The sequence below is a fragment of the Hipposideros armiger genome, unplaced genomic scaffold (assembly GCF_001890085.2).
Source record: "Hipposideros armiger isolate ML-2016 unplaced genomic scaffold, ASM189008v1 scaffold_34, whole genome shotgun sequence".
Classification (NCBI taxonomy): domain Eukaryota; kingdom Metazoa; phylum Chordata; class Mammalia; order Chiroptera; family Hipposideridae; genus Hipposideros; species Hipposideros armiger.
The window spans coordinates 2,078,041-2,102,580 of NW_017731384.1; the positions used below are offsets into that span (position 1 = coordinate 2,078,041).

Genomic DNA, 24,540 nt, shown 5'->3' on the forward strand with positions numbered 1-24,540 from the left:
TGAAGAACAAAAAGACAGCAACTTGTCTGTTCCCCTTCCCCAATTCCCCAGCACTGTTCCCATCCCCCAATTCCCCAATAAAAATCTTTAAAAAATAAAAAATACCGTTAATACAACTAACACTCCCTTCACCTTGTCTCAGTTAACTTTAACCAAGTTTGCTTTTCCAACAGCAAAATGACAACAGTGCTAATTAAGAGCTGTATTTTACATCTAGAAAAAGCTCAAATTCCAATCATTTTCTTTCTTCATTTAGTTAAGTATACAAAAGAAATTGTTCAACCTCACAAGGTAAAGCAGACTGATACACGAAATGAAAACATTTAGTGGAGAAGTGGAAAGTGTTAATGGCTACTTATTATTTTCCTAATTTCCAGGTCAAAATGTACTCGGAAATATTATGGTACAGCAGAGAGAGCATGAACACCGGAAGCATGCAGACAAGGTTCTAATATCACGGCTGCAATGGAATAGCTTAAGTTTTAACATTTCTGGATTTCAGTTCGCTTCCTTAGGAAAACAGAAACTATATCCAATGGGCAGTATTGTTACAAAGATTAAATAAGAAATAATATATGCAGAGTACCTAGCACAACACTTAAACAGTCTGCTAAAGAGAAGAGCAGACGGATACTTGCTTACTATTAAAGGGAAACAAAGTGTTAAATAACAAATAGAGGTGAAGGTAGGTGAGTCCACCTTACGCCTTACACTACACAACTACAGGGGTTCCTGTAAGGTACTTCAGTGGATCCGAAACTAAAGTGCCCAGAACCTGAGGGAATTATGAAGGATTTATAATTTCTAAAAGATGAACTGAAAGCATTTAACAAGCTATTGAAAATGTTAAAATTCCTTGCTTTCAGCCGGACTTTTATCAACTTGTGTAGATAACACTGATTATCTCCTTCTAATCAGAAGCTGTTTAGCAACTGTTAATGTAAGATGAGAAAATTATTTCATAAATGAAATTTACTCAGCATATAAAACCTAACAAAAATGGGATCCTTAAGAACAAATAAAAAAAGCATTCTCTTCAGCAGTCCAGTATAAGCAGTCAGAAGTTTATACTGAGGGGGACAAACAGTTCTTACCAGATAATTTTCAAGCAGTTGGACTTCTGTTAGCCTAACTTACCTACTAAGGCAAAGTTGCTCTCCAAAAGCTCTCTATGAGTGTTAAACCAAGCCTGAGCAAGGCGACTGTTTTTATTCTTCCCAATGATATAATTCATGATGTAGGCCAGCAGACCAGTTACCATCAAAATTTCTAGATAGTAACTCTCCCAACTGTTCTGGAGATGTGCAGGAACCTAAAGAAGAACAATTATTCTGTTTAATATTGGCTGAGGCTGAAGGATGGATTCTAACTCATGGGATGAAGGAGAATGAGAAAGCCCATAAACAGTTACTGTAACTATCACTAAATATGGTTGTACTTTGAAATATGCCCATTTTGGTTTTCTAGGTCGGCTTTGTAAAAGACTGAGGAAATGTGAGGACAATCAAATGGGATAAAAAGCTGGAAAGCCCTTGGTATTAAACTTGATTCTGAGTCCCACCCCAAAATAAATCCAATGTCTATCCTCTTCATCATTCCTTAATAAATAAAACTATGAGGGCTAGAATAAAAACATAGGGGTTACTTCTCTAGTTGTGGAGCTTTTATCAGAAGAATTGATGTCAAACTCTTTCACAACTCCCACTATTACGTCAGCAGCAGCTCTATGTCACTAATTATATTTCTGGGATTAGTGACAGCAAGATATTTTGTTGGTTAGTTTCGAATTCAGAATCCTGTATACATACATCAACAATTGTTATTGGATCCTTATTTTTGCTAGAAGAAGTATCTGGTTTGTCTTCATAACCTTCAAATTCTTCATCATCATATGGCTCACTCTCGGTATCTCCTTCCTACAAAAATGAGGCACAATCTGTTTTCCCCTACAAATGTCGCCAGCAATTGTATCTCAACAGTTGTAGAGGAAAACAGAACACGTAAGCAGCAAGCACAGAACACAGAGATATTACATGTTTTCAACAAATGATGACTCTCCATGCTTTTGAACCCCGAGTGCTAAATGATATAATTCCCACCCACATACAGAATCTATTCTCCACCGCTTCCCTCAGCCAGGCTTTCCACAGAGGAGAAAAATACAGTTCATTCTTCGATCAATGCAAAAGGTGGGAACATACCACAAAACATTTAGAAGAGTGCCACCTACTGAACAAAAAGATACCCAAGAGTAAAGGTCTCCTCAGATCTGGGTCTTACTTGAATGTCTGGGAAAAGCGCTAGTTACAAGTTTTTCCATTCTTCCAATTTCCCAAGAAATCAAAAAAAAGAATCTCACCTGGGTATCTGCATCTTCAAAATCTCCTTCTTGGTTTTCATCCTGTCCTTCCAACTCTACAGTGGTCTCGTCTTCATCGTCTTCAGTGGTTATCACCCGTTGAGGAGATTCAGTAACAGAATCTTCTGTGACATCCTCAAATTCAGCAAAGTCATTATCATCATACTCTACTATGTCTTCCTCATCCTCAAAGTCATCAAACTTAGCTTCAGAGATGCTCCCAAACACCAAAAGGACAACACAGAAGGCGTGGAAGGCTTTCATGGCACCTTAACAATGAGTTAAAACAAAACACATCCTAAGTGGACTGCCATTCTACACATACAAATCAAATTTAGAAACAATCAAAATATATCTATGACTCTTTCCTGCTTTTCTCTTATTTAATACTATTTATCAGAGAGCATTATAAAAAAAAACAAAGACAAAAAAATAACAACAATGAGGTGAGAGTAAAGAGGCCTGGGTTCTAGTCTGGACTCTGTCACTAGTTATCCGTAAAATCTTGGACAAATCATTTAATTTTGTTTAGTTTGGTTTCCATTTACACTGTGTAATTGGTAAGCATTTTTTTGATAGCCTATGAAAAGCTTTATACAGAAATGGGAAGGGGTATAATAAAATAAGAATGAGATGCAACTACTTATCTGTTAGTGGTAACAAAAATAATATAGGAATAGAAAAGCCATTCATGCTTAGATCAACTTTGTGTGTTCATGTGTGAACATCATCATGATAAAAGCAAATGTGTAAGACACAAAGTCCTAGGCACTGACCTAAAGGCTTTACAGAAAGCAAATAATTTAATCCTCATAACTACCCTTTGAGGAAAGTAGCATTAACATCCCCATTTCACAGATAAGGAAATGAGGCACAGAGATGTTAAGTAATACAACTACCAAGTAACGCAGAGTAATGATTTGATTCGTTTTGCCTCCAGAATCCCTGCGAACCACTTATCAGGCCACTTCTCAAATGTAAGCCAGTGGCTGTGATTTTATATTACTTAAAGTAGTAAATTTAAAAAATATATATTTTATTGGGGAATTGGGGAAGCAGAACAGCCAAGTTGTTGTCCTTCAATCTTAGTTGTGGAGGGCGCAGCTAGCTCAGCTCCAAGTCTAGTCACCATCCAGCCGCCCATCAGCAGCTCACGGCTGCTCAGCTCAAGGTGCAACGTGTTCAATCTTAGTTGCAGGTGGGCATAGCCCACCATACCATGCGGGAATCGAACTGGCAGCCTTGTTGTTAACAGCACACTCCCTAACCACTGAGCCATCCTGCCGCCTGTTGGCAGCTCAGCGGCAGCTCAGCTCGGGTACAGCTCACTGGCCCATGTGAGAATCGAACCGACGACCCTGTTGCTCAGAGCTCGTGCTCTTAACCAACTGAGCCACTCGGCTGGCCCCAAATAAACAGTTCTTTAAAAAATAAAATAACAGCATGGTTCCTGCATTCAAGAGAAACTGCAAACTGAGGAATAGCTATAGCACAGAGGCCTGAAGTAATGTATTTTAGGAGTTTGGTATGATGGAGCATTGGGTTTGCAGATCAAAGTGGGAGTAATCAGACTGTTAGAAAGGCCTGCAAGGCCAGATCATAATGATCCTTATTTACAGACAACACTAAGTCTGGATAATTCAAATCAACTAAAGGGTTTAAATAGGAGAGCAACATTAGATTTGCAATTTAACCTACACAAGGTGAATTGGATAAAGGCACCTGAGGCAGGAAAAATAAGTGGTTGGAATAATTAGATAAGCTATAAAACAGGATTGAATTAGCAGTGGTACTGAGAATGAACAGGAAAACAGATCTGATATTTAAGAATTATACTTGTCAGCATAAAGTGATTGAAATATAGAGAATGTGGGAAAGGACAATGGAGTGATTCTAAGTTTTGGCTTGATTAATAGCTGGACAAAGTCATCCTTGAGATAAAGAACAATAAAGGAGAAAAAAATTGGGGGGAAAGACAATAAATTAAATTTAGTACCTGTTGAAAAGTTCAGTCTTTTTAAGCAGTATGTTAGATGATTAACATCTATCTCTCTATTTCACGATATCCCTAAAAGGTATCATAACCTATTTTACAGAGGGAGGAAAGGAAGTAGTTAGAAATATAAGTCTGGGAAAAAAAAAAAAGAAATATAAGTCTGGAGTTCAGGATACAAGCCAAAGCTGGAAATAGAGATGGTGTGGGAACAGATGAGCTCCCCAGGGAGTATTAAGAGTTAGTGTAAAAAAAAAAAAGAAGAGCATCAAAAAGTCTTGAGACAAATCGTAACAGCTAAGAGGTCGGCATAATCGGAAGAACTGGAGTGGGAAACTAAAAAGGAATGGTTAGAGAAAAAGAAGAGACTCTGGTCAAAGTGTCGTCATAGAAGGCAAAGGAGAAGCATATTTCTAAGGAGAAGCATATTTCTAAGAAGGAAACAGAACTCAGTTTCAATGGCTGCAGCAAGTTCAAGTAAGATATGGACCAAATTTTCCAAATGTTAATAAGGAAATCGTTTTGGGCAACTGCAGGAAAGTGGTAAGGATGGAAGCCAGAATGCAGGGAGTTGAGAACTAATGGAGGTGAATAATTTCAAGGTGCTCTGGGATAGTGAATAGTCTATATCTCATATTTACAACACCATAAATTCTTAAAGGAATTGGTGCAATAACAAAGGTTGTTGCCCAATACCTTGCAACCCATGGCTGCTTAAGAAATATTTTTTGAACTGGACAAAGTTCATAAATTTTGAAAGGCACACGTGACTTGAGAAATGCCATAAAGGATAAGAACAATAGCATATCCTTTCCAATGTCTGATCTTGGAAGTTAGCAACAGGGAACATTTTATGGGCAAACATAGCTGACTTCTCAACACCAACCTCAGGTAGGTTTGTGATGTGCCTCCAAACATCCCTAGCTTCCCCAGTAATCTTTCATTATAGTTGAAAGTGGAAGAAATATGAAAAAGAGCATGCACTTTGGCGGAGTTAGATTTGGTTTAAAATGTCAGCTCTACCACTTGCCAGCCATATATGATCTTGGGCTAATTACTTAAAATTCCCCGTTTTCCACTTATGAAAAAGGGATACCCATTCAGCATTTGTCTCATAGGACTGTAGTGGGTAGTCCAGGAGATATGTGCCTCGCACATGAAGGCCCTCAATAAGTATTAGTTCCCATCATTACTTCCTTCTGTGTCTTATGAACATCCTTTAAGATTTAAAAACTTCATTTTTAGTGTTTCCCTTTTCAGATCTGTTTTAAAACTTTTTCAAATAGAAGCAAATAAAGGGTAACATTGGCACAATTTGCTTACCTACCTACCAAAAGGTCTAATCATTTCAAACTGAATTTCCACTTTAAGTGTTCATACCGCAGAAGCATTTCTAAGATAACTCAGCACTGTAACAGGGCTCCTTCAAGGTTATTTATGTTAAAATTATCCAAGCCATTTGTGCCTTGGCCTTCCCACTCTGAAGTCTCTCTGCTGCACCTGTCAAGTTATTTCTCAAATGTACAACTCCTTGTCAGGCCACCCGGTCCTGAATGAGACTCTTGGGGCAGGAAACACAAGCACTAACAAGTCTGGTTTGATGATCTTCTGCTGGCTTACTTGGCAGTCTCTCACAGACTGGGTCTGGACTTAAAAATCAAAGAAGAGTAAGTGGGGGAATCATTTCTTGTTGCCATTTAGTTAGGCCTTTCTAACAATGGCCAGATTACGAGACTTCTGGAAGTCATATAGACATTCCCATCTCCTTACACGTTAGATAAAAACGTTTTATGTAAGAAACCTTCAGAAAAGACTGGGCAGAGTTTATTGTTTTTGTTAAACCAGCCGGGTCTAGTCCTTTAGTCCTGCCCCACCATGGAGAAACAACTCATCGTAACATCTGTACTCCACTCTTCCTGCTGCACGCTGTCAGCTTCCTCTAACTTTGCACTTCTGGTTGGCATTTGCTCACGGCTCGGGGGTGGGTGTTCCCCAAAACGGTTAAAATCAACCCAATCCTGAAGACCAACAGGAAATGAGCCTTGAATTGGACAAAAGTTTGCTTGTTTTAAGAAAGTCGGGAGAAGTGAGAAGGCGAGGGGACTGATGTAAGTCACACAGGCCGGACTTAGGGAATCGGGTGGGAAACGGGACCGGGTTAGGCTACTCAGAATGACCACTCGGCCTGGCCCGGCCCCATCCGACTAACACGTCATGTCCCGTTTCCTACCTGTACCGGGGGGCTAGAACTCGGCCCAACGCTTCTGAGGCCGCCACCTCTACCCCGCCTGCCTCTCGGCCTGGCCGCTGCTTGCGCGGTCACCGCGATTTTAGTGCCCCGATGCCTCTAAGGACACAGCTGTACCAGGTAGCTCAGTCACGTCGCGCCACTCTTCACGTAGCCTCCACCGTCCAATACGTAGACTGCGTGCTGCCTGTCCGCGCCTGCGCTAGGCGAGGGAGCGGGATGCAGTCTCTGGGACCGCGCGAGACCTTCCTCACTCCCGCCGCGGTGAGGCGAGGCGGAGCTGCTGGGAAAATTACATAATCCCAGCCCCTGGGCCGGAACTCCCCACACCGATCCCAACCCTCTCCGTTAGGATTCAGTGAAGTTGTCATCACATTGAACTGGTGCTCCGGAAGCTAAAGGTGGCCATGCTCTATGGGACCACGTGGCCAGAGGCACGAGGAGACATGTTGTCCAGGTCCTATTTGCAAAGGACCTGAGTTTAAGGGATCGACAATTTCATGTATATGGTTCTTTCACCCAAGGCGTTTTCTTGGAATTTTTGGGCGGCTCCCTGTCACTGCTACTCTTCCTTCACTCTCGTGCCCATTTCCTAGACGGGCGGTGAACACTTCCCACCCATCAGCAGTGCCCAATCTATCTGAGAGATCTGAGAGATATTCTGTAGCTTTAAGGCCGGGAGCCCAAGGCGTTTTCCGGGAACGTAACCTGAGGCTCCGCCCTTCGGGCCGCGCTCTCTGCACTGCGCATGTCAGGTTTGTGTTCCCCTCCCCCCGCCAGCAACGGGTCGAGAGGCGGCGGCGGCTGCAGCGGCGGAGGTGCAAGGGGCGGAGACGGAGGAGCGCGGCGGGACGCGGCCTGGACCGCGCGTACTTCGGGCCGTAGGATTCTCTCCGCGTCTAAGGTGGTAGCAGCTGCCTCTACAGCAGCAGGTTTGTGCGAGGTGGGTCTGGACTTGGGGCCGCTACACCTTGGGGGCACTGGAGGCAACTGCGGGGCCTAGCGAGGGCCAGGGAACCGCGGCCTCGTTTAACAAAGAGTCGGCGGAGCCTCTGGGCACCGGAGGCCCAGGGAGCCGGGGAGGGGTGGGAATGCGCGGTTGAGGCCTCGGGGGGTCCCTCTGAGCCGCGTCGCCCTCCCACGGCTCCCGCTGCTCCCACAACTCTTACGGAGGCCCAGTTGGCTGCTTTTCCGGAGGCGGCGCCCGCTCGCTCGCCTGACTACGGAAGGGATTTGCAAGGTGCCGGTCTCCAGGTCAGGGATAGCCACGGGGAAGATTCTCACCCTAGTCGGCAACAGCTGGCAGATGCAAGCCTCAAAGTCAGGGGGCGGGGAGGACCCTATAGACAAAAGTTGCCAATTCGAAAGACCGTAACAGACATAGTCGGTGATCTTTGTGCAGCTTACAGTATAGATCAGTGATTAGCATCACCATTGCACACTAACTCTTTTTGCGGCCTACTTAACAGGCTGTCTGATGTGAGTAAATAATTTCTAGAGAGTTGCGAGCATACGTACCAATAATATAAGGAGAAACTATAGTACTTGTTCGAGAGTTTTTTGGGGGAAATCATAGTTTACTTAACATCTTAGTGAACCATTTCCCCCTTTGCCCCTCACTGCTTTAGGCAGTCGTTCAATTTTCTCTGGCTTCCCTGTATGTTATTGTTTGTCATGATGTTTATTCTCCTCGGTATATACACCCTGGGACTCCTAAAGGGCAGACATTATGTCTTAATTCACTGTAACTTTGCAGAGCCAAGCCCAGTTCTGGCACATAGGAGGAGAACAATAAGTGTTTCCTATAAAAATTAACTTCTAGACTCTAATGCGGTGGAAAAAAAAATGTGTGCTTTGTTTTCCTGTACCTAAAAGGGGCATTCATTATCTGGCCTAATCTGCAATTCATTGATTCATTCAAGGGATATTCTTATTTGATGCCTACTGTGTGCCTATTCCCTAGCACTGTTTTATTTTAGGTCTCTGACCCATGCTCTCATGAAACTTACTTTCTAGTGGGGGGAAGAGAAACAGGAAACAAATATATGAATTATACTGTATGTGAGAAGATTATTAGTGCCATAGGAAAAAAAAAATCTGGCAAGAGGGATGGTGAGTTGTTGCATTTTGAAGTAGGGTGGTCAGGGAAGTGCTTATAGACAAGCTAATACTCAGGCAGACTAAAAGCAGGTTGAGGGAGTGAGCTGAGCCAGTGTGGGGAAAGGAAGGTTCTAGGCAGAGGGAACAGCAAGTGTAAAGGCCTGGAAGAGGATAATGCTGGCTTGTTAGAGGAACAATTAGAAGACCAAGTGCTTGGAGCACTGTGAGCAAAGGTGGGAGTAGTAGGAGGTCAGGGAAGAAAAAGGGTGGGGGTTGGGCAGAACAACCACAACCTTTTAGGCTATTGTGAGGATTTCACTTATGCTCTGCCTGAAATGGGAACGATCTGAGGGTTTTGAGCAAAGGAGTGATAAGATCTGAGTTACATTGTAATAAGTATAATTCATGGAGTGCAATTGTTTATATTTTAGTTTTTATCAAACTGATAGTCATATAATCAGTTCTTAGTTTCTTTAAGCTAACAGAGAGGAGAGAGATGCTCTTAAAGTAAGTATAACCAGCATTTGTTTACGTATTTGGCTTTAGAAGAATGTAATGAAATTCTTGGGTTTTATACAGATTCTCGTTAAAGAACGGACTGGTTTCTCAAAACAGATTATTAGAGTAGATGCTAATTAAATGTCACTAGAACTCTGTCTCCTACTCCATAAACACAAGTGATAAACTAATGTGGTTTTGTAATGAGTTGTTTTTAGTCCACTATTTTTAAAGTCATTTACATCATATCTTATTTTCTACCATTGTCCAAAACATAAACTAGCCAATTTATTTTCCTTAGGTTCCACACTTATTCTAACTTCCTAGCCATTGCTATTTCTAGCTTTTCTCCCTAGAATTTCTTCTTCCTTCACACTTCTCTACTCAGCTTGCATCTTTCTGTGCCTCGTCTGGATTCTAGCTCTGATGAAGCCTATCCCCACTTGTCAGCTTATAGTGATCTCTGACATCTTCAGTGTCATGTCACACTTACATATGGAATCCCTAAGTTGAAAGAGATCTGAGAAGTGTAACTTGATATTCTCCGTTTATCAATGGAGAAATTGATTTCTGGAGAAAGAATAACGATAAACATGACAGCTAATACATATCGCATTCTTACTATGTGCCACGCTTCGTTGTAAATGTATTTTTGTGTATAAACTAAATTTTTCATACCAACTGTGAAGTAGGTGATATTCTTACCTACTTACAGATGAGGAAACTGAAGCCCAGAGAAGCTGAGTAACTAACTTCCTTGAGCTTCCTTGAGATTCACAAGTTAGTGTCAAAGCTGGAGTTTGAACATAGCCTGGCTTCATCTCTTCGTTACTTTACTATGCTATTAAGATTTTCTACCAACTCACAGTATTTTAGTGCTAGAACCATACCAAGTATGATTTTATGCTATCTTTCATTTTTCTCCTTGGCCAAGTTGTAAATCCTCTTGGGGGATATATATTGACTAAACATGATTAGTCATTTTTATTCTACATATTGACTAAACATGATTAATGAATATATACTCTGGAATACAAAAGAGATAACAAATGGATAAGCCTGCTTCTTTACCCCTGAAACCTGTAACACAGAGTTGGAGAGATAAAACAAGAACACAAATAGTTATGATTAAATGTTGGGGGTTTTATTGACTAGAAAGGGGGTGTGAGGAAAGAGATAGCATTTCTCTGAGGGAATCATGTTCATGCCATAGTTCTGGGAGTTGGTATTTATATGGCTTCGAAGGATAGGACTTTGGTAGGTAGGTACAGTGAGAGATTTGGTGGGGAGGTAGAGGGAAGAGCATTCACCCAAGTGCTCGGTTTTCTTGGGTTTTGTACAGATTCTCGGCAGAGGGAACAGCAAGTGTAAAGGTCTGGAAGTGTAAAGGCCTGCGTATGTGGCAAAACCCTGGGAGATAAGGATGTTAAAGTAGTGTCTTGCCATAAAGGAGCGTCTCATTCCAGAATGATTGAGTAACTGTGGAGTAGTATTTAATTGAAGGGAATGACAGAATCAGAAATGTGCACCAGGAAGGTTTGGGGCCAGGATCTGGAAGAACCTAGGAGGTTTCTGCTGAGCATCTGAATGCTTACCTCCTTTGGGTCTGACTTTCCCTAGTTCCACAGTACATATTAACAACATATTGCTTCATAGTAAATCTCCTCTCAGTAGAATTATGTGAATTTCCCTTAAGATCAGATTCCTGAAGAAAGCAGGAGATGGTCTTAATTACGTTCATGCAAACTAGTACTTATCAAGTACTTACTTTAGCCGTGTGTTAACTTTTATGAAATGTCCAAAATGAATAAAGACAGTCTCTATCTGGAGCTAAAGGTGCCCTAAGGGTGAAGACTGACGTTGCATAAAACACGTTTAATGCTAAGCAGACTGAACTAAGTGCTATATAATAGCAGTTCAAACAAAACCTATAAGGTGTGTGTGTGTGTGTGTGTGTGTGTGTGTGTGAGAGAGAGAGAGAGAGAGAGACAGGCACAGAACCAGAAAGTAGAGCATATTGTTCTTGGTCCCCTTAACAATGTCATCATGAAAAGCCGTTTTTGGAACTCTTTTCCACATTGGCTTCAGGGTCCGTTACAAAGCATTTTAATTTTTATTATTAATGGTAATCGTTAATACAAAGAAGAAAGTAAAAACCAAATAATTGCTATTAACATTTTGATTAACAGCCCTCCAGCTATATCTGTATATGTAACACATGCTTTTACATTGAGTTACATTGAATCATACCATCCACCTTGTTTTTTGCCCTTTTTATTTGACTCAATGTGTAATGGACACTTTTCCATAAATAAATGTAAGTAGCAGTGAAAACTTTTAAAACTTAGGATGCATATTCCCTTTGGCTAAGCAACTGCATTTTAAAAACGGATCCTAAGGAGATAATTAAGGGTATGCACAAAGAAATAGCTGTATGATATGGTATGTTTCATGTTATAAAACAGTAGTGGAGAAAAAGTATTGATATTTAAAGATGTTCATAGTATATCATTAGGTGAAGAAATTGGTAATTAAAACTATGTGCAGTATGGCATCAGTTTTGTTTTTATTTTGTGTGTGTTTATAAACATAAGCATAAAAATATAGCAGAAGATATTAACAATTACGTGTGTGGAAGAGGAAATTTCAAGTAGTTTTATTATAAATTGTTCCTTTTTGCTTTCTGAATTTTCTGCTTTTTTATAAAACTTAAGTAACTTGTATCATTAAAAAAGTTTTTTTGGAGCCAAGACTAATAAGATACTGTAAGGTATTGTCTTTAAACTGATTTGATCAATGCCTAGGATATTTCTTTGTAGGCCCTAACTATAAGCTAACCGACTACCTAAGGCAACATATCAGTGAATCATGGTTTCCTCCTGGATAGTGTTCTAGTGGGCACTTGCTCAATAAGTGCCTGGCTCATAACTATTCAGAGACAGTTACATAAATAATTTTTACAAATAGCCGATCTCTTAAGTTTTGATTCTTTGACTCTGCCAGATGTCATTACCAGAGGATAAACTTTAATTTTAAGACAGCCTTGTGGATAGCATCTCAATCTCTGTTATTGCAAGCATTACATTATATTGTAGTTGTGGATTGTTTTTGTCTTTTGTCTTTTTTCGGGGAGTCGGGGGAAGTTGTCTGTTTTCCTGGTAGACTGTAAACTCCTTGAAGATAAAAATAAGGAGAGTAAATCTTTTCATCTTGGTATCTTCAGTTGCCTAACACAAGCCTAGCACATATCAGATCTTTTAAAATATTTGTTGTCTTATGAGTATTTTTGACAGCTTAAAAGATATTAAATCCTTTTAAAGGAGAAGATATTTAATGCTACATTCCTGTTTAAATTGAGATCCCAATAAAATAAATAACAATTTCTTCAGTGTTTTAGAAAATGGGACCATTTTGTTACGGTTAGCATATTGCATATCTAAGTACAAAGTAAAAGTTGTAATTGAGGGAGAAAAGTTTAAAATGAAATTGTAGGTAGAGGTTGGAAGAGACATAAAAATCAATGGGCTATTTAATTTATACAGTTAAATTTATATTAGTGTGTCTTGTTCCCAGTTAAATTTATTAGTGTGTCTTGTTCCCAACAGATCATTCACTGACACCATGAACTGGAATAAAGGTGGCCCTGGCACCAAGAGGGGATTTGGCTTTGGAGGTTTTGCCATTAGTGCTGGAAAGAAGGAGGAACCCAAACTCCCACAACAGTCTCACAGTGCCTTCGGGGCAACCAGCTCTTCTTCTGGATTTGGAAAGTCGGGTCCACCACAGCTCCCTTCTTTCTACAAAATTGGATCTAAACGGGCCAATTTTGATGAAGAAAATGCGTAAGTGGTGGTAATTCCTGGTAATTTAGCAAAGGTTGGGCTTTGAGATATTTATTCTATCAACAGAAATTGAGGCAAAGAAATCCTTAGTTTCCTGAATAATAATATGACGTCTTAAATTGGTTATCACACTGAATTGCATTGTTACTAATAAGTTAAATTGAGTTTATTCATTTGTAAGGAATATAATACTCGTGTGCTTACTTACACCTTGTTCCAAAAATGATTTTAGGCCATTGAGACCTAAATATGGCAGAAGAGTTTTAAGTAACTCGTGGTTTTTGATGGTCTTTACTGAAGTCTTTTATTGACACCATGTAAGTTGTTTTGTAAACACAGGCAGCAGTTGTCAGAACTGGTAGAGACACAGTTTGCCTCAACACCAATTCCTTAATAAAACTATTATGTTATAACATCTTATAGTGGTAGAAAAATCTCAGATTTTTGCCCATAGTTCTGAGGAAACATTTTTACCAATTATTTTTTTTAACTTGATTATCTAATAAGGTAGTTATTATGAAAAGCCGGGGTTTGACATTTTGAGTTCTGATTCCTGTAGATTATAATTTGTCTCCACTAAATTTGAAGAAATCTCTTATTGTTATTAATTCCAACCTCGTTGTGACACTGCTTGAAATTTATTTTTTAATTAAAAAAAATTAGCAAGATTGGTGTTCATAAAGCATACAGCAGCATTTTAAAAAGCTGACATGTTATTCAGGAATTCAGGACAGAAGTAGGTGTTAAAGGTTCCGCAAAGTCAAGGATCATTATTTTAGGGAGCAGTTGATTAGTTCAGGGATATTTAAGTCTGGTAAATGATGTTGGATTGAGCATTTATTTTCAATTCTATAAGTTTTCTGCTGGTCCTCAGAAAATAGCCCAGAACTTCTGATGGAAGTCCCTAGTCTTATGAGTATATCACTGAAAATTTTTAAAGGATTATAAAGAATAAATAGGATTTTAATATTTCATAAGAAAGTAGCACACTTTAATATTTGCTATATCCATTCAACAATGATATACTAAATTTGTACTGAAAACACATCCCTTTTTATAGAACTAGAAATATAATTTAACAGATACTAATTGAAATGGAGAATCTGCTATGACTGTTTTTTGGGCATTATTAGAAGTTGTATATATATTAAGTAACACTTAATAATTAGGTCCTTAGCTGAAGCCTGGAGGTCTGTAATTTGACCTGTGTAGTTTAAATCTCTTAGTAACATGTATCATAATAATTAAACATTTTTGTTACATGAAAGATACACTGACCTGGAACTAAACATGCATCTTTTCAGATATTTTGAAGATGAAGAAGAAGACTCTAGCAATGTTGACTTACCTTATATTCCTGCTGAAAACTCACCTACCCGCCAGCAATTTCATTCCAAGACAGCAGATTCTGATAGTGACGACGATCCCCTGGAGGCCTTTATGGCTGAAGTCGAGGCAAGTATCACATTGAGTATAGGGCATTTAAACTGTTTAAATGCATGTTCCTGGGGTTTAAACCATTGAAATCAGCTTTTATACTGTGTTTCTTTAAAAATTTATAACAAATTTGCTAACTATTTTTGTGAACTGAAATTTTCAGGAAATACTCACCAAAGACCCTAGTAGTGCTTGAGGGTGTGTGTGATACCTCTGGAAACATTCCCCCTTAACGTATAGACACAAATCTGCTTCTCCGGTCCACAATGTGTTGTCATCTCTGCTGTGTTAAATTTTTCAGCGATTAGAAATAGACCAGATTAACCAGTGCCTCAGAATTTGTGTTCTGGCCCTTTTTGGGGAGAATTTTACTCTCATTCTCTAGTTTCTTAAATAGACTTCCACTTGCCCTGTAACATTTTCAGAGATGATCAGTGCCTAGAAATTTGAACCAAAACCCTTGAACATAGTAACTCAAGACTTGTGTGTGTGTTTTGTTTTAATAATTCTTGGTATATTCTTAAATGGAATGAACATTTCATTCAATCTAGCATTTAGTAAATGCATATTTTTGTAAGGCAATTAAACTTAAGGCACTTGCTAAATTACAAACTCTGCATTCTATACTTTTAATGTTTAGTATTTCTTATTACCAACATTGGCATCAACATTCATGACTTCCCTGTAGAAATTACAACTTGTGACCACTTCTGTAAAACGCTTCTCACTAGGCTTTTGTGATTTTGTGTTTTGTCTTTTTCCCCCATATCTTTGACTTGTCTATTCATTTATTATCTACTTCTTGTTAAGAAAAATTTTAATCACATACAAAAGTAGAATAATAAAACGAGCCCCCATGTGCCCTTCACCCTACTTTACCAGTTGACAACTTTTGGCCAATCTTGTGTTATCTAACCCCTCCTGTCCCTTTTTTAGATTATTTTAAGGTAAATCTCAGACATGCCATTTCATCAGTTAGTATTTATGTATCTCTGAATAACTCTTAAAAACATAACTTCCATATTATTGTGCCCAAAAAAATCATTACATATCCATTTCACTGTTACCTGTTATTCTTGTGATCCTCTTTCAGTTTCTCAAATATAATCCTACAGTTCTCTGTTTTGATTTGCTATCTTCACTCTACATTCCTTAATGACCTCATCCACTTCTACAACTTCCATGTTAAGTAATGTTAAGCCAGTAATTCATGTTGTTGGTCTCATAGTTTCTTTGGTTTTAGCTCTGCTTTTCTAGAAGCATATTGACCATTTTTACATGGGTGTGACTCTCTGGCAACTTAAACCTAATTCATTTTCTTTTCCTCCTCAACCAGGTCTTTTATTTATTTTTTTTTTGGTCTTATTTCTCTTAATGGCACCAATATTCACACAATAACCTTGGTTTTCACTTGCCCCCCTTACTTTCTTTTTAGCAGATGATCAAGCATGTTCATGACTTAGTTCATTTAATCTTCAGAATAACAATAGGGAATAGGCAGAAAGAAAATACATAAATGTAATTATTTAATAAGAAAACTGAACTCTAAGATAATTCAAGTCCCTTGCCCCACATCACAGTGATACTGTGTAGCAGAACTGGGACTGACTTGCTTTGTCGTGCTGATAGCCGAGCTCTTTCCAATACATCATGCTGCCTTTCCTCTCTTCATTTGCCAAGGTCTGTCAGTCTTTACAATATCTCTTGCATCTGTTCCTTCCTTTCGGTTTCCACTAAGTTCATGCTAGTTTATACCCTCATTAACTCTTGCTTGGTCAAAATTCTCTCTCTGCGTAAGGCTCTGCTCTCTGATTTATGTGGTATATAGCGACAGAGTAATTAGACTAAAGCAGGTTTCTTATTGTGTTATTCCTCTTGTTCAAAAACTGTCACTTCGTTGCTTATGAAATAAAATCCTTCCAGATTCCTCATTTACTTGCTATCTGAAGTCTTTAGCCAGAATTCATCTCTCTAAGGAAGGAGGGAAAGCAAGAATCTAATATGGATTTGATTTTGTTTGGCCTAGACATTGCTTTTTAAAAATGTGAGTCAACTATTTTAAGATCAGGAGATTTTACCTAAAAGTTTAGACTCTTGAAAACTGGAAAATCTGGCATTACTGAGCCTGCATTCTTGCATGGCAGAAACAGGCTGTTGCTGAGCAAATGGCTGCTGGCTTCAGAGGAGGCATGCTTTTTCTAGTTCACTGTAGTTCCCTTAATCCCTGTTGTCGTCTCGACATTGAGGCCACCCTTTAGAGCCACTTATCATCACACTTACATTGTGATTTTCTTACAGTGGAGAAATGTTTTTCTGAGCTTGGGCTTCTTATCAAATATTAGAAAATGAAAGACTCAAGGCCATGTGATAGAAGAAAAATTAGAGCACGCTTTTCTTTAGGAGAATATTCCTACTTTACTAAAGTGCAGGCAAAGAATGTCTGTGTCCAAAGAAGACAACTTTTCTTATCCTGGCTCACTTCATTCATTGTCAGATTGGCACCCACTAGGCATTTGAGTTTCCCACCTTTGATTTAGAACAGCTCATTACTTGCCAAAGAGTATGCACGTAATAAGTAACAGAGCCAGGATTCAATTCGAAAGCCCATATTTTTTTCTGGGGTATCATTCTGCTTTTTTTTTTTTTTTTTAGCTGAGCCATCCTGCCACCTTTTGGCAGCTCAGCGGCAGCTCAGCTTGGGCCGGGAATCGAACCGGCGATCCTCTTGCTCAGAGCTCACACTCTTGAGCAAGCTCTTAACCAACTGAGCCACTCACCCCGCCCACTGGGGTATCATTCTGTATCTGAGTTCTTGTAGTACTGCATTTCTGCTATGACACTTATTAAAAATATTGAAAATATACATGTACTTTGCACCATGGTAGCAGTTTAGTAAATACGTTAAATGATTCTCTCTAGGAGTAAAGGCAGTAAATGGTTTGTCATGTTTGAGATGTCTTATACATATCTTTTTTCATCTTCTTGAGATATGGACATTTCCCAAAGGGCTATATTTCTCATTTCTTGAGCTCTCCTTACTGATGAATTAGAAGAAAAATCAGCTCTTTCTTTTCTAGGTTTAAATTTAGATTTAATTTTTGGTAGTGCAAGCTGCCATAGCCTCTTGGAGTGGGAGTATCCAAGAATGGCCCAGATTCTCTTGCTTGGCATTTCAAATACTTGAAGCAGTATGAGGTTAAATCTCTTTAATATAGTATCATTCTTCTGGGGGTACTTTTTGGGATAGTATTCAAAGGGTTTTGCTGATTTTTAGGGCAGAGAGTGGAGATTGTCTATCTTGGCAAGAGTGTGGTTGCCAAAGTATTACATTAATCCCTGATATCTGGTGTAAACTTTTCTAGAAAGTTTAAGCTTTTGGACTTTAGATGAAGTTTTATTTTTAGCCAGTGTTTTTAAAAAAAGGTTTATGTAGGCTTAAAAAATATGTTCTATAAGTGTTTACAACCCATTTCTTAATGTTACATTGCTTATGTCATCTTTACTTTAGTTATAGCCTTAAATATATCTTATCTGTCTCAATCCCTTAAAAAGTAGATTGTGTATAATATTTCTTTTTAAAGTAATTCCTCTTTATCAGAAACGTGATTAGATAGAACGCCTGACCATGCCAGGTTTAGTATAGTGGCATTTTTAAAAAATAAAAATCAGAAAAATTTATGTTGCTTTATAACCAGGAACAGTTGTGCAGAATGTATTTAACCTTGGTGAAAATTACTTAATTCTGCTGACCTTGATTTTCACCATGTATAAAACAAAGAATTTATTTAGTGTTTATCAATTTGCAGTATATAACAATTACCTATAGAAAATGGAAAAACTACATGCATTAAAATCTACATTCAGTCCCAAGGATTCTGATTTAGTAGGTTTTAAAGCAGGGTTTTCAACCTCAGGACTATTGACATTTGGGGCTTGACAATCCTTTGTCATGGGGGCTGTCCTGTGCATTGTAGGATGTTTAACAGCATCTGTGGCCTTTACCTACTAGATACTAGTAACAACCCCCACCCCCCCCTTCAAGTTGTGATAGTCAAAAATGTCCCCAGACATCGCCAAATGTTCACTAGGGACAAAATCGCCCAACTGAGAACCACCTTTCCAGAATCAGATCCAGAAATCAGAATTTTTTACTAGCTCCATTGGTAATCTGATACAAATGATCTTAAGCTACACCTTGACAAAGCCTGATTTGCCTGAATTTAAGGCCCTTTTCAGTCATAATTATGTCATTAATGTTAAAAAAAAATGACCAGTCACGCATTTTCGCCGATTTTTCTTTACATGTTATATATTGCAGATAAAAACCATGCAATCCATGTGTAGCCAAGTTTTTAGAACATTTGTATATTTCTCTTTGAGAAATAATTATTGAAGTACAATTTGGATGCATCAAAATGCAATTGTCAGGGGCTGGCCGAGTGGCGTGATGGTTAAGAACTGGCTTGGGATGCCAGAGGGCCCCGGTTCGGATCCCACATATGAGGGCCAGTGACACTGCCTCACCCAGAAAGAGTGCAATGATAATACCAACATGGGCCAGTGAAGCAACGTCCTCCACAACTAGACTGAAGAACAAAAACGACAGCAACGTGTCTGTTCCCCTCCCCCTAATTCCCCAGCACTGTTCCCATCCCCCCAATTCTCCAATAAAAAAATCTTAAAAAAAAAAAAATGACTGGTCTTAGGTGGTCTGCCCCTAAAAAAAAAAAAAAATGCAATTGTCAAACTGTATAGCTAAAACTATGATGGTACTTGTTCAGATCTCAAAATTCTTTATAAAGAAACTTTTTTTTCAATGTTTTTAGTTGATATGATTCCATACATACTTTTGTTTCATTAGGACCAGGCGGCTAGAGACATGAAGAGGCTTGAAGACAAGGATAAGGAAAGAAAAAACGTAAAGTAAGTTGTTTTCTTCTCCCTCACAAAGGTTATATGAAAATAAAGTATTACATAGCCTATTCCCCCAAAGTTTGTAGAGGAAAATTAAAATACACAAATGACTTGACTTGAAGTTATCCCTGTCTCTTCAATAATATTTCTGTAGGTAATTATGATGACTAAAGTCTTTAAATTTGCAGTAATTAAAACATTTTTTTTTGATAGAATAGCATTTGATGTTCTACTATAGATAGAACGAGTTAAGAACGAGTGGGAGTTAAGAGAACATAATTATTAGAGTTTGGGTTCATTATTCTGATTTTTGTCCCATAATTAATATAAAATAGGTTAATGTCTATACGATTGATTATGAGAAGTAATGGTGATTATATCATTAAAAAAACTATATTATTAATAAACAATAAAACCTAATTTATTTAAGGAGTGACATCATGCTTTAACAATGAGGCAGAACGTGAAATACTTTATTTTCTGGGAAAGAGAGCTCTCTGTCCCTTACTGAATACACTCCTCTTAAGGCTTTTGCTACCAGGTACAAGTAGGCCTAGTTGGATTTTCCCCTCTGCTTGGCAGTCAGTACTTCAGGCCCTCCCCAAAGTTCCTGTGCCAGGTGGAGGTTCAGCCCCTCTCTTTGGTGCTTACTGTGTTTTGCATCCTCTTTCAGTTGCTCTGCACTGATGGTATAACTTGCCTTACAAATAGCAAGTGCTGTAGATTAGGCAGAAAGTCTGATTAGAAAGAGATGGTTGTGGGAACTAAGCAACCATACTTTCTATAGCATCTAAGAGATGCAGCAAGTGGCAGTGGTCCCCTTCTCTATGTGAACTGCTTAGGAATTTTTGTCCCAAACTTACAAAGAGTTGATATAGTTTTTCTCTCTGTCCCCAAGGATTTTAGCTGAATGCACTTACTCCAGAGCTAAAAACTCTGGGTGATGTTAAGAAAGTTGTGACTTTCTTTTTAGTGTATATCAAAAGCAGGATTTTTTAAAAATATGAAATACTTTTCACAACTGTGTTGCTTGTTGTATGGGGTTGACAAGGCTAGGATCCTTGGGTATTTATCTTCAAAAGTTTTTACTCCTTATACCCATGTTAGTAATTGATATTTCTAGGGGTACCATATCATCCCATTCAAAAGACATGCAAGCTGCAATGTGTAGAGTGAAACCACACAAATATGATGGATGGATAGTTTACAGTGTGCTTATTGCTGCTTTGTTGTTATTAGTGTTGAGAGTTCCTGAGCTATATGGAATTCAACACTAATCTGCTATAAGTGTGGAGCTGGGTATGTGGAACATTTGCAGGGAAGTTTGTTTCTCCGCTTGTTTTTCCAGGGGTATTCGAGATGACATTGAAGAGGAAGATGACCAAGTGAGTTCCTATGCAGTATTTCTATCTTTTATTTTTACCTCACAAAGTCTGTACTGGGGACAAGCTAGAGCTTGCTTTCACTGAAGTGGCCATTCCTGACATTGAGCAGGGGATGTCGTTTGACTTGCTCCTTTTCTACATGTGTGACCAGTTGGTAATATAAAGATTCACATGGCTTTCCTCCATGTTGAAGATGGAACTTTTGATCAACTGTGACATCAGAAACAAATAGGAGCTTTATTCAGCTTGATTTTTTTTTAATCCAATGTTTATTCTGATAAATCAAGAAGTAGGGTAGTGTGGGATCTACAGGTGGCCTCTAGCAACATCTAACCACTACCTCTTTCTAGGGGTTCTGTTTGTGATTCTTGTATTTCAAGATGGAACACTAATGACTGTCCTTTAGTATTTTTTTCCCATTGTTCAGTTGTGGGATGGTGAGAAGGGAACCAGAATGAGCAGTAGCACTTTCTAGGTTTGTGACCCTTGTAATCAGTGTCACCTTCCAAACTTGGATTGGTAAAGCCACAGCATGTGTTCCACAGCTCTGGGCAGGGTAGGTAGACACCCCACCCCAGGAAGGCTGTGGAATTTATAGATTTGTAAGTCTTTTGTTAAAGAAGTTAAATTATTTTGTAGTACTAACTATCTCACTCATTTCTTCCGATTGTCCCTTTGAGTACTGCTATTGTTAAAGGAATCGTTGCTAGTAAAAGTGTTGCCTTACTTGGTAGGTATTTAAACTGCAGTTATCTGACACACTGTGCAATAATTACAGGTGCAGAAACTGGTCTCAGTTGTACTTGGGGATGATTATGTTCTTGTGCTTTCCTGCAGGAAGCTTATTTTCGGTACATGGCAGAGAACCCAACTGCTGGTGTGGTTCAAGAGGAGGAGGAAGATAATTTGGAATATGATAGTGACGGAAATCCAATCGCACCTTCCAAAAAAATCATCGACCCTCTTCCTCCCATTGATCACTCAGAGGTATGGTGTTTCTTGCTGAATTTGATTCTTGTTTCAAGCTGATAAAGTTCTCTTCAGCTTTAATATTTAGGTGTTCTTAGTATCTGAGTACTCCTGACTTATATTGCTTATGTTATGAGAATATTTGTTCTTTGGGATCTTGTCAGCTCTGCTAAATGGTTGAGATAGAAAGTAACCGAGTGGTTGGGGTTTTATTGCCTGTATTGTTCAAGGTACAGCTGACTCACTTGCTCACATTTGATTTTAGGTGAAGAATTTTTTTTCAAGAAATCGTACTTGTTTTCCAGACCATCACTTACCATCTTCCTTTCAAAATGGGCCCTTAGGCTTGCTTTTTTTTTTTTTTTAAATTGCTGTAAATCTTATTTCTCCCAGGTCTGGGGCAGACGAGAGGCTGTTTCTTCAAAGGGTAACCAGGAATTATAGGTTCCTTGAATCAGGAAAAACAAATGAGGATATCAGTACACCCACTTGAAAACAAATCAGTGTTTCATCCAGGTTAAATAATCAGACTAGATCTTGTATACTCTAGTGATTCTAGATCTAGGCAGTGGTCTACAAGGTGTGGTCCAAAGACTCCTGGAAGGATCTTTTCAGAGATTCTGTGAAGTCAAAAGAATTTTCATAACAATGCTAAGATAATTTGCCTTTTTTTTTTTTTTAACTACGTCAGCGTTTGCATCAATGGCTAAAAGCAATGGTAGGTAAAATTGCTGACACCTTAGTGTGAATCAAGACAGTGCTGCCAACTATTTTGATAGTCATTATATTCTTCCCTGCCAGACCATCACAGTTTAAAAAAAAAAAGAAAGAAAAAGCCAGCTTCACTTAAGAATATCCTTGATGAGACAGTAAAAATTATTTATTAAATCTTGACCCTTATGTTACATGTCTTTTTATTTGGTGTGACAAAACACTGAGCTATTTGAGCTGTGAGTTGAACTAGCTGCTTTTTTCATGGGGCATCATTTTCACTTGAGAAAATGAGTGACACTTCAAGGAAAACAATTTAAAGTGTTATTGCCAAGGATAGAAATTTAACCTTTCAAACAAAAATTGAATTTGAGAAACTTACATTCACCAAAGTGAGCTTGACAGTTTTCTGATACTTAAAGTCTGTTGTAGTGAAATTGACGGTAATAAACAACTGATTTTTTTTCTATATTACATAATGAAATTTCACCATTTGAATGATCTGCATACTATTTCAGTGAACCAGAATTTTCAAATGGCCAGTGCTTGGTGTTACAGAATTATGCATGGTTAAAGGCTCCATTCAAAATCTGAGACACCCGTGGGTTATAATGGAATGAAATGTGAAAAGTTCATGATATGGTTTCAGATTTAAACAATGAAAATAACCTTTAAGAAATAACTGCTTGCCAAGTTTTTGGTAGTAGTAGAAGAGTTAAAATCCACAAGAATCTGAAAAGGCTATTAATAACTACTCAACTACTCTTCTTTTCCAACCACATATCTTTGTGAGGCCAGATTTTTTTTTATGGGTTTCAGTCAAAGCAGCATATCACAACAATTTGCATGCAGTAGGAACCATTTTCTTTTTTTCTTTTTTCTTTTTTTTAAATTTTTTATTGGGTAACAGTGTAGCAACTATTTTGTCAGACATTAAAGAGATTTGTAAAAATGTAAATGTTATAAAGTAACATTTTTATTAAAGCATTTATGTTAAAGTAATGAGTTTATTATTTTTAAATGAATAAATTTTAAAATCTTTTCTGTTTTTTTAATAGCAAAAATGTCAATAGATATTATCCACATAAATGAAATCTCATGTTTTTGTTAAGTGTAAAGGGTACCTGAGACTGAAAAGTTTGAGAACTATTGGTCTAGACTAGAGTATGGGATATATTCAATTTTTTAAATGTTTCCTTTTGCACAGATGCTACCACATAATGCCTTGGTATTTTACATGTGGCGAATGAAACTAAATATGTGAAACTGATCTAGGAGGAAGTAGCCATGATAAAGAGTGAAAATCCAATAAAAACACACACAAGTACTTTGAATAGTCATGTAATAAAATGTTTGAGATATTTGACAAAACACTCAAACTTCATCATCATTCTGGGGTATCCCACAGTTGTCCTAATGTAATGGGCAGTCTGTCAAGAGAGGCCAGAAGTAAGGGACAGATGGATACCCCTTCTGCCTATAAGTAGCTTTCTTCGCATTATTTTTTTATATATGCAGAAAGTTACATATTTGTAAGTAAAATTGTGAACAAAGACAAAAGTTCTTGCCCTCAGAGCTTCCATTCTGTGTCGGATGAGAGCTAAAGTAAATCCTGTTATGACTTAGTGCAGCCCTCTGGGGAGCATAACAGAGGTCCTGCTTATTAATAATGCTAAAGGCAAACTTAAAACTTCCTTACTTCCTGTTGATATTGCCATTGAAAGATAATTAATTTTAGGCTGTATCCAGAACTGCAAAATTTTTGACCACCTAGCAAAGGCTTAATTCTCCTTAAGAAACAAGTTTGGGGCTGGCCGAGTGGCACGTTGGTTAGGAGTTGGTTTGGGACCCCAGCTCTGAGCAGCAGGGCCCTGGTTCAGATTCCACATATGAGGGCCAGTGACGCTGCACCCTCTACAGCTAAGATGGTGAACAATAGCTCGACCTGGAGCTGGGCTGCCGTGAGTCGCCCTGAGCGGCTGTCCAATGGCCAGTGAGTGACTGCCTCACCCAGGAAGGGCATAATGATAATACTAACATGGGCCAGAGCCTCCACAACTAGACTGAAGAACAAAAGGACAGCA

The 24,540-nt window shown here is 38.5% G+C and overlaps 2 protein-coding genes across 5 annotated transcripts in view; one reads left to right on the plus strand and one right to left on the minus strand.

Moving 5' to 3' along the window:
- The window catches only part of CCDC47 (coiled-coil domain containing 47), a 19,564-nt gene extending 12,614 nt beyond the window's left edge, over positions 1-6,950 (minus strand). Inside the window, exons 1-5 of one of the 4 annotated variants that reach the window (XM_019637674.1) lie at positions 6,583-6,950; positions 4,356-4,444; positions 2,360-2,628; positions 1,809-1,916; positions 1,138-1,312 (exon numbers count right to left, since the gene is read on the minus strand). In XM_019637674.1, the coding sequence (XP_019493219.1) occupies positions 1,138-1,312; positions 1,809-1,916; positions 2,360-2,623 (547 nt within the window). In that variant the 5' untranslated portion in view covers positions 2,624-2,628; positions 4,356-4,444; positions 6,583-6,950. Of the gene's footprint in view, positions 1-1,137; positions 1,313-1,808; positions 1,917-2,359; positions 2,657-4,355; positions 4,445-6,582 lie in introns of those variants that run through there. The other 3 variants (XM_019637675.1, XM_019637673.1, XM_019637672.1) reach the window with 3 other exon arrangements.
- Positions 6,951-7,319: 369 nt separating this feature from the next.
- The window catches only part of DDX42 (DEAD-box helicase 42), a 30,749-nt gene continuing 13,528 nt past the window's right edge, over positions 7,320-24,540 (plus strand). The window contains exons 1-6 of the mRNA XM_019637645.1: positions 7,320-7,543; positions 12,804-13,040; positions 14,345-14,495; positions 19,339-19,400; positions 20,740-20,776; positions 21,614-21,763. Coding sequence (XP_019493190.1) covers positions 12,820-13,040; positions 14,345-14,495; positions 19,339-19,400; positions 20,740-20,776; positions 21,614-21,763 — 621 coding nt within the window. The 5' untranslated portion in view covers positions 7,320-7,543; positions 12,804-12,819. The remainder of the gene's footprint in view (positions 7,544-12,803; positions 13,041-14,344; positions 14,496-19,338; positions 19,401-20,739; positions 20,777-21,613; positions 21,764-24,540) is intronic.